The sequence below is a fragment of the Desmodus rotundus genome, chromosome 3 (assembly GCF_022682495.2).
Source record: "Desmodus rotundus isolate HL8 chromosome 3, HLdesRot8A.1, whole genome shotgun sequence".
Classification (NCBI taxonomy): domain Eukaryota; kingdom Metazoa; phylum Chordata; class Mammalia; order Chiroptera; family Phyllostomidae; genus Desmodus; species Desmodus rotundus.
The window spans coordinates 64,962,735-64,976,745 of record NC_071389.1 but is presented as its reverse complement, the minus strand read 5'-3'; the positions used below and the strand labels follow the sequence as shown (position 1 = coordinate 64,976,745).

At 39.1% G+C, this 14,011-nt stretch overlaps 1 protein-coding gene across 4 annotated transcripts in view; it reads left to right on the top strand.

Moving 5' to 3' along the window:
- The first annotated feature begins 2,122 nt into the window (after positions 1–2,122).
- KYAT3 (kynurenine aminotransferase 3) overlaps positions 2,123–14,011 on the top strand; it is a 53,359-nt gene continuing 41,470 nt past the window's right edge. For 2 of the 4 annotated variants that reach the window (XM_053920294.1, XM_053920293.1), the window contains exon 1: positions 2,123–2,234. In XM_053920294.1, coding sequence (XP_053776269.1) covers positions 2,136–2,234 — 99 coding nt within the window. In that variant the 5' untranslated portion in view covers positions 2,123–2,135. The remainder of the gene's footprint in view (positions 2,235–14,011) is intronic. The other 2 variants (XM_053920297.1, XM_053920296.1) reach the window with 1 other exon arrangement.

The following is a 14,011-nucleotide window of genomic DNA, read 5'->3' as shown; positions in this document are numbered from 1 at the left end:
GAAAAGAGAGCTCAGACCTGTATACTGAGGAATTCCATCACTTCATAGCAGGTTGGGGGCAGGTAGGAGGAAAAAAAAAAGGTTGTCCTGTGTCAAGCGCTAAAGGAGCATGGCGTTTCTGGAAGGGGACATGGCTTGACCAGCAGTACTGGCCACCAGAGGGCAGGGCTCTCTGCCTGGGGTGAAATCTCCCAAGAGCTGCAGTCTGAGGTCTTGCATGATCAGCCAAGGACTTACTTTCTGAGGTTACCTTCAAAGCAAGGATTCGTTTATTCATCTGTTTTGAAATATGGGGAAATGGAGGCTCAACAAGAGTCAGTGACTTGTCTAACAGTAGACCCCCACCCTTGTTTTAATAGAGGGAATAAGAATTAGAAGCCAGGTATCCTGATTCCAAATCCTGTTTCCCCCCCAGTTTTATCTCAAGAAGGTAAAAGAGGTTCCTCTCATTTGTCTACGTGCAGGAAAACATTTTGCTTTTACTTTGCTTAATTCCGAAGAAATTAGGCTGAATTTAAATAAATGGATGTTTATTTGCTGGAAATAAATATGGTCCTAAATCAAATGACTCCATGATACTGAATGAAGATTACTCCTGTTGTTTGATAAGATTTTGTCAAACTATCTCTGCTGCCTAACCCAGTTAATATTTTACTGTTGATCAGAACAATTAATGGTACAAGAATAGGCATGTGGGTTGTTTTTTTTTTAAGATTTTATTTATTTTTTAAAGAGGTGAAGGGAGAAAGGGAAACATCAATGTGTGGTTGCCTTGCAGGCGCCCCCTACTGGGGAACCTGGCCTGCAACCCAGGCATGTGCCCTACACTGGGAATCAAACTGGGTGACCCTTTGGTTGGCAGGCCGGCACTCAATCCACTGAGCCACACCAGCCTGGCAGCGTATCTTGATATAAGAAAACCTGGTCATTGACTCGAAAGGCATAAACACAAGGGATAATTATTTACTTTGCAGAAGGAATCAATATTTTGTAACAGGACTTATAAATATCCATTTAAATTATTAATTTATAATGTGATTTTGTGTCCATTTAGTCATTTAATACTTTTATTTATCAAATACCTACTATATGCCAGAGAATACAGTAGTGAACTATACTATTATAAATTTGTGAATGAGTGGCCAGCCACATAAACACAAAAAAAGTGCTTTGCAGAGAATTGAAATAGGCTGATGTGATATAGAATGGCTAAGAGACTCCTATTTAAGCTGAGATTTTAATCACACGGTCGGGATTTTATATTTCTCTTTTTAAGAAACACCCAATATATTATTTTTCGTATCTAAAACTTTCTGTAGCCTTAACATTTGGTAGCTTCAGTGTTCTTCTGAATTCTTAGAGTCTCTTTTTATAAAAATTTGATCAGAGATAGAGGAAATGCCATCCCGATTCAACATTTGCAGAGCAAAACCTCATGAGAAGTGTCTGTTCAGCTTAGTATCTTTAGAAAGCTGAGTTTTCTCCCACTTCTAAATGGCAGTATAGTAACAGAATTTCATTTTGCTTTGATCTCCCTCCCCATAATTGATAATGATTTCCTGACAGGTATGGAAGTAACTTAGAATGTCTGCTGGTTATGCAACTGAGAACTCCTGAAATGACTTGCTAGTTATGGCATTGTTGAGGGAAGTACCATCTGAGAAAATAAGCTAAGAATCATTCATATATTTACATTTATCAGGGACCAGATACAATCCTTTTGAACAACTTTCTAAATAACCTATTTTTAGTAACTTTACTGTTACAGATTATGCTTTTACTAGTAACTTATTCAGACAAGTCTGAGTAGGCTTTAGACGGAAATATTCTGGATTTTATAGATAGTAGAAATGGAACTTTTACTTAATGCTCTTGAGTAAGTTGGAGCCCTATATTTTTAATTCACAATATCTTTGCAGATGTCTAGTTTAAAATAACATGCATAAATTTGTATAGGAGGATTTTATTGGAATGATTAGATTGATTCTAGTGATAAAAAATTATATCATAGAGAAAAAACTATCAAAACTTTATATATATATTTGATACAAAATTATGTTCTGTCAGTTAGCTACAACTGTCTGATAGCAATGTAAGTAGTACTCTCTTTAAAAGTTTTTCTTTTATTCTATAGCATGTTTTTGGCCCAGAAGACACTCTGCTCCCTTGGCAGTAGAGCTAAATTCCTAAAGATGATTTGTTCTCCAAAAATCTTCAGACTCTCCACTTCTGCTGTAGGTATTGCTTAATCTTACATATAAATTATTATACATATTCCATGATGTCAGAAAAGTACAACTTTTCAGATACTTTATAAATATTTTATTGGAATGAGTATTTCCATTATATAAGCTAACGTCACTGCTTGTCATTGGTGAGAACTGACATTCACTGAGCAACTGCTTGCCTGTCTGGGTATCAGGAGTAATACTGGGCATTGTGTATTCAGTATCTCATTGTATCTTTACAGAACTCTTCAAGTTGTGAATTGTTACCTTCCTAGCTTAAAAATGAAACAGTGGAGGCTTATGTAAATTTGGTAACTTACCCAAGGTCACACAGCTTGTGTCATAACCAAGACACCATACTCACCCAGCTCTAGCTTTGGCACACTACAGGACAGGATCTGTATACTCGAGAAAGGATATACTGACCATAAGTACAGGCCCAGTGACTTCAGGATCACAGGAAATGTGGCAGATTGAGGCCCAGATTGTATAACATCGTGGAAGAGCAAACAAATCTCGTTGTTACCACCGTGACTGCCATACCCCAGGGTAGATCACTGACCCAGTTTCTTCAAGGCAGTGGCATGAGATGAAAGAGGGGTGTTTTGGGAGGACTGCTCTGGAATAAAAAGAGGCTTAAGAACCACAATCACCAAAACAATGTGTTCACCTTGTTTAGGAACTCAGTTCAGTCAATCAAAATGTTAAAAGATATTGTTAAAGACAATCAGAGAAGTATGAATGTGTATTGGGTATTAGATGTTACAGAGGAATTATCGTTAATTACGTGTGATAATCACAATGAAGTTGTAAAAGAAACTTATATTTTTAGGGATATATGCCAAGTGTATATGGGTAAAATGACTTAAGGTCTAGGATTTCCTTTAAAATTACTCAGCAATAAAAAGTAAAAAGAAAAAAAAAGGAAAGATGAAGCCAGTGAGGAAAAATCTTGATAATTATTGAATCTGGGTAATATGTGTATGAGTGTTTTAGATTATGTTGAATCATGAAATTGTCATTCTGTAGGTCAAAAAATGGGTGCATATTGGCACTTTCATATTGTTCAAGCTAATAGTAATCTCTTGACTTTTATGTAAGATTGAAATTTTCCTAAGAACCATCGACTTCTTCCTCAGTTTGTAAATACTATTTCTACGTCATAAATGTCTTGGTTCTAGCTCTCGTCTTTGTTAGCACACAGTGACTGCCTAGTTCAAGCCCTCCATGCAGAGGCTGAAGCCAAGGGCGTGGGCCCGCCACTCAGGGCGATCAGATAAAAGCATGGGATTAAATTAAGGCTGTGTGTGCAGAATTATCATCGGTCAAGCTCAGGTAGAATGTCCCTGCCCAGGACCCGTCCTGAGAGAATCTTGTTCTGTAAGTCCGAAGGGTAGTTTGAAAAAATTTTCCAAGTGATTCTAATGTACATCCCAGGTAATAACCATCGACAATACTTTCATTCATGTTTACAGATTATCTGGGATAGAATTCAACCCTTTCCATCTGTAACAATCACATCGGAAAGGTCCGTACATTTCATCAGGGCCTTTTCAGTTTAAAACGGTCGTGCAGAGAAGTGTGTTCCCCCTGCTCCTGGACAAACGACAGCGGACTGCTGCGCGAGGAGCACTCGAGTTGCTGCGCCCAGCCAGCAGGGGTCCACCGCTCCCCGCCAACGGGCAGAAACTCCGGAGGCAGAGTTCAGTGGAAAAGGGAACCTTTTATTGAAGTAGCAAAATATCTGGCAAAAATAGCTGTTTAAATATTTGTTATTACAACTACTACATAGATTCAAGAGCTGAAAGTAACACGAGAACAAAAATCAGTGGAAAAACTAAGATGTTAAAACTATATAGTGCCTGTTTCCTAAAAAGCAAGTCCTGAAAAGAAAAGAACCCTTTTTTAAACAATCACAGGCCTCTGGTCGCTGACAGGCCCACGGAGGCAGGCCTGCAGCCCGGCCTGGTCCCCTCCCTGCCTACCTCCTCCAGTCCTGGCGTCAGGAAGCCGGAGACTTGTCCGCCCAAGGCCAGGTCCCCGCCAGGCTCTCCGCTCAGCCGCTACCCGCAGATACCGAGCAGCGCGCCTCGTCTCGGTCTGGCGCCAGCCCGCAGGCCTTATCACCCCACCACCCGCCAGCTCAAGCTCCTCGCCCGCAGCCTGCTCTCCCCTGGGCTCGAACTCCCCCCATCCCCTCCAGCAAAGGACGTTCTGTGCGCCCTGCCCCACCCCTCCTGGGACCCTCTGAATCCTGGCGCACCCTCAGGCGTGGCCCTCGTTGCCAGGGTGATCCGCGCCTCGCAGTGGTGATAAGTCTAAATCAAGAACGGCTTCCCAGAACCAGCCTGACTACTTACTGTGAATCTGTTTTCCCGAGAAAATCCTTCTCCACATCATCATTTACATCAATAAAAACTTGCTATATAGGTTACCTCAGAGGAAGGGAATGTAAAGGGTGATGGACTGTACTTTATCTGGATCGTTTGCTTTTTCTCCCAAAAAAATTTGTATTCTTGTAATTTTAAATAAATAATATTTTTAATGTTCAGGAAAAGCATTACAGTTATACAGCAAGAAAAGAACCAAGACAAACCCAGGATGAAAATCACTATCCTCTGTTTTAGCACCTAGATCTTAAAAGCATAGAAACTTGAAAGACTGTATTATCCTCCGGTGCTGGAAAACCCAACAACAGACTAGTAGATGAGAGAGAAAGCGGATGGGTGGATGGGTGGGTGGGAGGTGAGAACGAAGGAAGGAGGAAGTAATTGTTCATGAGAGGACTTGTGCAGCACCAATTCCTACTGCCTAATAGTATCACCCTTGGTTAGGCCGGTCTTCATTCGAGGCTTAGACATTCAGATTGCAATGTGTAGCCCATTAATAACCTATTATCTCCTTGTCTTCAAAACAGCCTTCCTAAGTGGGACTGCGCAGGGAAACCATTCTGTAGGCTCTAAGGGTGGGTGTGTGTGACACGCCGGGAGTGAAACCTGATGTGAACGTTGGACGTCGGATGAGGTGTGCGTGTTGGCTAACAGTTGTAACAAACGTCCCACTCTGGTGGGGACTGGTGTTGAGGAGGAGGCTGTGCCTACGTGGGAGCTGGGAGTGTGTGGGAACTCTCTGTACTTTGCACTCAGTTTTGCCACAAACCTAAAACTGCTCTAAAAAAGTCTATTCTTTTTTTAAAAAAACAGCCTTCTAAAATTTATGTGCCCACCAGAGAAGCACAAAAATGGTTTTTATAGTAACTAAGACAAAAACTTTCCCTTCTTCAGCCTGTTCTTCCCCAAAGAAATCACAGCCCTCTTTTTTGATATGAAGTCATTATCTATTATACATTTAGTTTATTTGCAACAATTGTCTTACTCTCTGTGGTATAAAGTTCCTTGTCCTACTTGTGTCTAAGAGAATCTTTTCTACCTTCTGAGTGGGCACTGTATGGTATGTACCAAGAACTTTGCTTTTCCACTGTGGATTTAACTCATTTAATCATCATAGCAATTGCACAGTGTAGGTATTCATTTTCCTTTTTAACAAATGAGGAAATTGAGTTTTAGAGAAGTCAGGTTACTAGGATAGGTAGCTAGTTAGGCATGAGCTGGGGCGGGCAAAGGAAGGGCAAAGGGATAGATTATGCTCATGCATTCCTGCACATCTACAAGTCCTAAGGCAAATCTTTAAATATTGTTACATATATCAGGTAGATAGGTGCAAGGTCCTGACTATCTGCGCATTTGTACACGACTAATGTTAAACCATAATGTTTAAGCCATCAGTTTGAGTATAACACATGTTTCAGAAGGGTGTGTGATATTTGACCTATGCTGTGAAGCTTTTGACCGCGACCGCTACAGGGTTAAGCTGAAACAGTCTTCGCCACACTTGAGCTTGTGGTCACCAGATCTCTGATTCAGTCTTAGGACATTGTTCAACCTTATAGGTCATCAGTTCCAGTCACATAGCACATGCGTAGACAGGTAAGCTAGGTGGGGGAGCTGAAGTGACAGGAGCAAAGAAGTCCAGGAAGAAAAAGCCCATAAAAACCTGAGCTCTGTAATTGATCGGGGCGCTCTCACTCTCCGAGGGGCCCACTCAGCCCCTCCTGAGTGTGCTTCCACACTGCCAATAAATTCTTGCTTACTTCGCTGTACTTTGTCTCTTGACTGAATTCTTTCCTTCAGGGAGACAAGAGCCACACTCTCTTCACTTCACCAGTAACAAAACAACCAACCTACTATCACATAGTTACTATAGCTTTGATGGTTAAGTTTTGAACTAAGATCGATCTGGCTTGAAAGCTCTTTACATTAACAACGTTAGCAATTTTTATTAGAACATAAGCATGTATTACAGGGCACAGAGCTTGGCTGGGCTGTGCGGAGCTGTGCACAGGCTTCCTCCAGGTCTAGCTTTCCATCTCTTCTGGCTGTGAGCGCCCAGCAGAAGCCGCCTGTCTCAGTCTCAAGTCTGAATTTCCATGAATTGTCCTGACGTGTTTAACCTGATTCTGTCACATGGAGATGGAAAAACAAGTGTTTGGTAAATAAATGTTTGCTCGGATGTCTTTAACAGTGGGATACAGAGAAGATTTTATCAAATCCTTGCTAGGTTCCTCCCTGTCTATCACATTTGCTTTATATTAAATTATAGTTTTTTTTATTATATCTCCCTTCTCGGGGGAGGTCCTCTATCTAAATGGCTTTAGGCAGTTTAAGGGAAAGTCAGAGGTTTTTCCTAAGTCTTTCTTTTCTTACAGATAACCTGAATCAATATCCCAAAGGCAGTTGTGGGGGGTGGCAAACTCTGCCTTCCTTCACTCAGCTCCCTGGTACTCCAGCTATGTACTCACCTGCGCTGTCAGCTGGCAGGTTTAGAGAAACCTTCGTTTCCTGCAAGCTTGTTTCTCTAAAGGTATTGTTGAAAGGCAATTTTCAGGAAAGGGCAAAATCATGACTCATACAAGTATAAAAATGAACATGTACTAAAGACTTTTAGTTATGTAATGAGAGAGAACGAAGCAAAAGTTATAACCAGTTCAAAGGAAAAATCAAAAGCACAATTTTTTATATAAAAAAGGAATTGCATTGCAAATGAAGTCACAACCGGTTTTCCACAGATGCGAGGGAGGTCAATCAAAACTCTTGTTCCAGAGTTTGCATGTCTACCGATCACCTTCAGTTTGCAAGATGCAAAATATCTCAAAGCCCAATTCCAGCCCTACCAGAATCAGATCTGTGAAGCTGTACTACATCCCCTGCATATTTTCCATTAAAGTACAATTTTTTCTACAATATATTATCGCTTAGAGGGAATCTAAATTCCTTCACTTTCACTCACTTGCTTAGTCAACAAATATCAAAGAGCTACAACATATCAAACACAAGTAATTGTAAAATAAAACACCTAAGTATATGTTGCTTAAAAGTCCCAGTTAAATGTGTGTGCCTCTGAGTTGATTATAATTGGGGGTCCCCTTGTGTGTCTTAAGTCAACTGCCCCTACTTTGCATTTCCACATCACTTTTCAGTTCTTCCACCCTTACAGGAACATTGAATGTAATTTGTCTTTTTTTAAATGTGTTTTCCTACCTTGGAAAACATCCAAAATCTGAGAGAATTGTATGGGACTTGCTTGAGGAGCATTTTATCCAAATGGAGAAAGAAGACATGATTTCAGGGTACCCTGGCTACTCTTAATTTTTTTTTACATTTAATAGACCATTTTTAGAGCATTTTAGGTTCAGAGCAAAATGGAATAGCAGCTACAGAGTTCTTGTACACCCCACTGGATCCTGACGTGCGTAGCCGCCCCCACTCCCAGTGTCTGCCACCGCCGTGGTACAGTACAAGTCAGTGAAGCTACACTGACGCATTCTTGCCCCTAGTGTCCATAGTTGGCACTTAGAGTTCACACGTGGTGTTATACATTGCGTGGGTTTTGACAAGTGTACAGTGACACGAATCCATCTTAGAGTATCACACAGAAATACTTCCTGTGCCCTAAAAAATCCTGTCTTCTGCTTATTTCTTCTCCTTCCCATCCCCCAAGCCCTTGAAACCACTGATCTTTTTACTATCTCCCTGATTTTGCCTTTAAGATTTCTCCAGGTATGTTCTTTGCTTGGTAGTTTATTTCTTTTTAGCACAAATAGCATTCCTTGTCTGGATGTTGCACATTTTATTTATCCATCAACCTACCGAAGGATATCTTGGTTGCTTCCAAGTTTTGGCATTTATGAATGAAGCTGCTATAAACATTTGTGGGTGGGATTTCATATGAACTTGATCTTTCCACTCCTTTGGGTAAATACCAAGGAGAGTGATTGCTGGATTGTATTTAAAAGTGTCTTCGGTTTTTATAAGAAACTATCATGGCAGCTTTTAATTTAATTTAATTTAATTTAATTTTTATTTTATTTTGAATTTACTGGGGTAACATTGATTAATAAAATTAAATAGGTTTCCAATGTACAATTCTATAATCATCATCTGTATATTGTATCGTGTGTTCACCACCCCAAGTCAAGTCTCCTTCCATCACCATTATCCCCCCTTTACCCTTTCCTACATCCCCCCATTACCCTTTCCCTCTGGTCATCACCACACTATAATCTCTATGTTTTTTCTTTCTTTTTTTTTGCTTAATCCCTTCACCTTATTCACCCAGCCCTCCCGCCCCCTCCCTTCTGATGGCTGTCAGTCTGTTCTCTGTATCTATGGGTCTGTTTCTATTTTTTTCCTCTCTTATGGCTGAGCAGTAATCCATTGTATAAATGTACCACAGCTTTTTTACCCACTCACATATGATGAGCATTTGGGCTGCTTCCAAATCTTAGCTATTGTAAATAACACTGCAGTGAACATAGGGGTGCATATATTCTTTCAAATTAGTGTTTTGGGCTTCTTCGAATATAGTCCCAGGAGTGGATTCACTGGGTCATAAGGCAGTTTCATTTTTAATTTGTTGCAGGATCTCCATACTGTTTTCCACAGTGGCTGCACCAGTCTGCACTCCCACCAACAGTGCACGAGGGTTCCCTTTTCTCCACATCCTCACCAACACTTGGTTGTTGATTTATTGATGGCAGCCATTCTGGCAGGTGTGAGGTTATATCTTATTGTGGTTTTAATTTGCATCTCTCTGAGGATTAGTGATGTTCAGCATCTTTTCATGTCTATTGGCCATCTCTATGTCCTCTTTGGAGAAGTATGTTCAGGTTCTTTGCCCATTTTTTAAATGGATTGTTTGTCTTTTTGGTGTTGAGTTTTGTAAGTTCTTTATAAATTTTGGATATTAACCCCTTATTGGATGTATTATTGGTGAATATGTTCTCCCATTTAGTGGGTTGTCTTTTCATTTTGTTGATGGTTTCCTTTCCTGTGCAAAAACTTTTTAGTTTGATGTAGTCCCATATGTTTATTTTTTCTTTTGTTTCCCTTGCCCAAGGAGATATATCAAATATATATATATAATATTATATATTATATGCAGCCAAATATATATATATTATATATATTTTATATATATATATAGCTACAGGAAATGTCTGAGATTTTACTGCCTATGTTTTCTCCTAGGATTTTTATGGATTCAAGTCCAACATTTAAGTCTATAGTCCATTTTGAGTTTATTTTTGTGTATGGTGTAAGAAGGTGGTCTAGTTTCAGTCACATAGCACATGCGTAGACAGCTAATATATATATGTTCAATTATCTCAATCCCATTTATTGAATTGACTATTTTTACTCCATTGTATGTTTTGGCCTCCTTTGTCAAGTGTTAATTGACCATAGAGACATGGGTTTATATCTGGGCTCTCTGTCCTGTTCCATTGATCTGTGTGTCTGTTTTACGCCAGTACCAGGCTGTTTTGATTACTAATGGCCTTGTAGTATAGTTTGATATCAGGTAGCATGATTCCTCCAACTTCGTCCTTTTTTCTCAAGATTTCTATGGCTATTTGGGGTCTTTTGTGGTTCCATATAAATTATTGGAATATTTGTTCTAGTTCTGTTAAATACACCATTGGTATCTTGACAGAAATATATTGAATCTATAGATTGCTTTGAGTAATATGGACATTTTAATGATATTAAGTATTTGCATCCATGAATAGTATATGCTTCCACTTATTGGTATCTTTATTTTCTCTGTTCAAGGTCTTACAATTTTCCAAGTACAGGCCTTTTACATCCTTGGTTAAATTCATTCCTGGGTATTATTTTTATGCAGTTGTAAATGGGATTGTTTTCTTTGTTTCCCTTTTTCATAGGTCATTATCAGTGTAGAGAAATGCAACTGATTTCTGGATATTTATTTTGTATGCTGCTATTTTACTGAATTTATTTATCGGCTCTATTTGTTTTTTGATGGGGTCTTTAGGGTTTTCTATTTACAGTAAAAGTGATCTGCAAATAATGACAGTTCTACTTCTTCCTTTCCTGTCTGGATGCCTTTCATGTCTTCTTGCCTGTGGCTGGGACTTCCAGTACTGTGTTGAGTAAGAGTGGTGAAAGCAGACATCCCTGTCTTGTTCTCGATCTTAAGAGACATACTTTTAGTTTTCGCCCATTGAGTATGATGCTGGCAGTGGCTGTGTCATATATGGCCTATATTACATTAAGGTATGTTTCTTCTATTCCCACTTTGCTGAGAGTTTTTATCATAAATGGGTGCTGGATTTTATAAAGTACATTTTCTGCATGTAATGATATGATTATGTGGTTTTTACCTTCATTTTGTTTATGTAGTACATCACAATTATTGATTTGTGGATATTGTAACAACTTTGCTACCCAGGAATGAATCCCACTTGATCATGGTGTATGATATTTTTAACGTGTTGCTAATATTTTGTTGAGGATTTTAGCATGTATGTTCATCAAGGATATTGGCCTATAATTTTCTTTCTTTGTAGTGTCTGTATCTGTTTTTCGGAATTAGTAGAATGCTGGCCTCGTAAAGTGAGCTTGAGAGTCTTCTCTCCTCTTGAATTTTTTGGAATAGTTTGAGAAGGATAGGTTTTATTTCTTCTTTGAATGTTTGGTAAAATTCTCCTGTTAAGCCATTTGGACCAGGAATTTTGTTTGTCTGAAGTTTTTTGATTAATGCTTCAATTTCAGTAATTGTAATCTGTCTATTCAAATTTCCTGCCTCCTCCTGATTTAGTTTTGAAAGATTGTATGTTTCTAGGAATTTATCCATTTCTTCCAAATTGTCCAATTTGTTGGCATGTAGTTGTTTGTAATATTTTCTCACAGTCCTTTCTATTTCTTTGGTGTCAGTTGTTCCTTCTCCTTTTTCATTTCTGATTTTATTTATGTGAGTCCTCTCTTTTTTTCTCGTGAGTCTGGTTAAAGGTTTGTCAACCTTGTTTATCTTTTCAAAGAACAAGTTCTTGGTTTCATTGATTTTTTTGTATTTTTTTAGACTCTATTTTGTTTATTTCTTCTCTAACATTTTTTATGTCCTTTCTTCTACTAACTTTGGGCTTTGTTCATTGTTCTTTTTTCTACTTCCTTTAAATATAAGGTTAGATTGTTTGTGTGAGATATTTCTTGTTTCCTGAGGCAGGCCTGTGATGCTGTGAATGTCCTCCTCAGGACCGCTTTCACCGTGTGCCACAGATCTTTGTGTTGCTGTGTTCTCGTTTTCATTTGTTTCAAACAGATCTTTTGATTTCTTTCTTGATATTGTTGTTAACCCATTCATTGTTTAATAACATATTACTTAGCCTCCATATCTTTGTATGTTTTCAGTCTTTTTTATTGTGATTGATTTCTAGTTTCATGCCATTATGGTCAGAGAAGATGCTTGATATGATTTCAATCATCTTAAATTTATTGAGACTTGATTTGTGTTGTAACATGTGGTCTGTCCAGTTGAAGACAATCTATATTCTGCTGCTTTGGTGTGAAATGATCTGAATATATCAATTAAATCCATCTGATCTAGTGTGTCATTTAAGCCTGTTGTTTTCTTGTTGATTTTCTGTCTGGAAGATGTATCCATTGATGTCAATGGGGTGTTAAATTCCCCCACTGTGACTGTATTACTGTTGATCTCTCCCTTTATGTCCATCAAGAATTTTTATATATTTAGGTGCTCCTGTGTTGGATGCATAAATGGTTGCAAGGGTTATATCCTCCTGTTGGATTGTTCCCTTTATCATTATGTCGGGTCCTTCTTTGTCTCTTACTATAGCCTTTGTATTAAAGGTTTGCTATTCCAGCTTTTTCTTTCCTTTCCATTTGCATTAAATATCTTTTTCCATTCCTTTACTTTCAGTCTGTGTGTATCTTTTGTTCTGAGATGGGGCTCATGTAGAGAGCCTATATGTGCATCTTCTTTTTTAATCCATTCAGCTACCCTATGCCTTTTGATTAAATTATTTAAGCCACTTACATTTAAAGTGATTATTGATAGGTATGTATTTTTTGCTATTTTATTCTTTTAACTATGTTCCTCTGTATTGTTTTCTTTTTTCTTCTTTTTAGAGAATACCCTTTAAACTTTCTTATAATGCTGGTTTGGTGGTAACAAACTCCTTTAGCTTTTCCTTCTCTGGGAAACTCTTTATTTCTTCTTCAATTTTAATTGATAGTCATGCTGGGTTAAGTAATCTTGGTTGTAGATTCTTGCTTTTCATCACTCTGAATTTTTCTTGCCAGTTCTTTGTGGCCTGAAATGGTTCTGTTGAGAAATCAGCTGACAGCCTTATGGGACAGCCTCCCTTAAGGCTGTCTTTATCTTTTGACCTTTTAATTATGATGTGTCTTGATGCAGGTCTCTGTTGATTTCTCTTGTTTGGGACTCTCTGCACTTGCAAGATTTGTGTGTTGTTTTCCTTCACCAGGTTAGGGAAGTTCTCATTGTTTCTTCAAATAGGTTCTCAATCCTTGGCTCCTCTCCTTATGGAACCCCTATGATGTGTTATCTTTCCTTTTTGCTGCTGTGATTGGCTGTGTTCTGCTACCGTGTCTTCCAAATTGCTGGTTCAGTCCTCTGCTTCATCCACCCTACTGTGTATTCCTTCTAGTGTAGCCTTCATTTCAGATATTGTATTCTTCACTGACTGGTTCTTTTATATGGTTCCTATGTCTTTTATTATGCAGCTGTAGTTCTTACTAAGTTCCTTGTAGTTCCCACTAAGTTCCTTGAGCATCCTTTCTTTTGAAATGTTTATCTGGTACACTGCTTGCCTCCATTTCATTCAGCTCTTTTTCTGGAGATTCCTTCTGTTCTTTTGTGTGGGGCGTGTTTCTTTGTCTCTTCATTTTGGCTGCCTCTTTGTGTTTATTTCCATATAGTAGGTAGATCTGCTATGATTCCCAGTCTTGGTAGGGTAGCCTTATGTAGGAGGTGTTTTGTGGGACCCAGTGTGCAATCTCCTTGATCACCGGTGTTGGGTACTCCAGGAATTTCCCTTGTATGACTGTGAGGATCAACCCCGACCACGAAAGTGAGTTGCTGTGCAGGTGCTGACCACATGGAGCAGAATTTGCCTCAGCTGGGTCTGGTGTTTACTGAGACCTTCCTCTGGATATGCTGCTTGTGAAGCTAATTTGATTCTGCTCTGATGTCCGGAGCTGTTTGTTCTGGGTCCTCCTGGGAGGGACTCTTGTGTAGGCCAATGTCAGACACTGCCTGTGACTGGTCCTGGGCAGCCTGTTTGGAGCTACACAGTGATTCACAGTTTGTAGCTGTCTCTTCTGGGCTTGAGGGTGTCCCAGTGAAGATTAAGCTGCACACCAAGGATAGGTTTTACTAGCAAC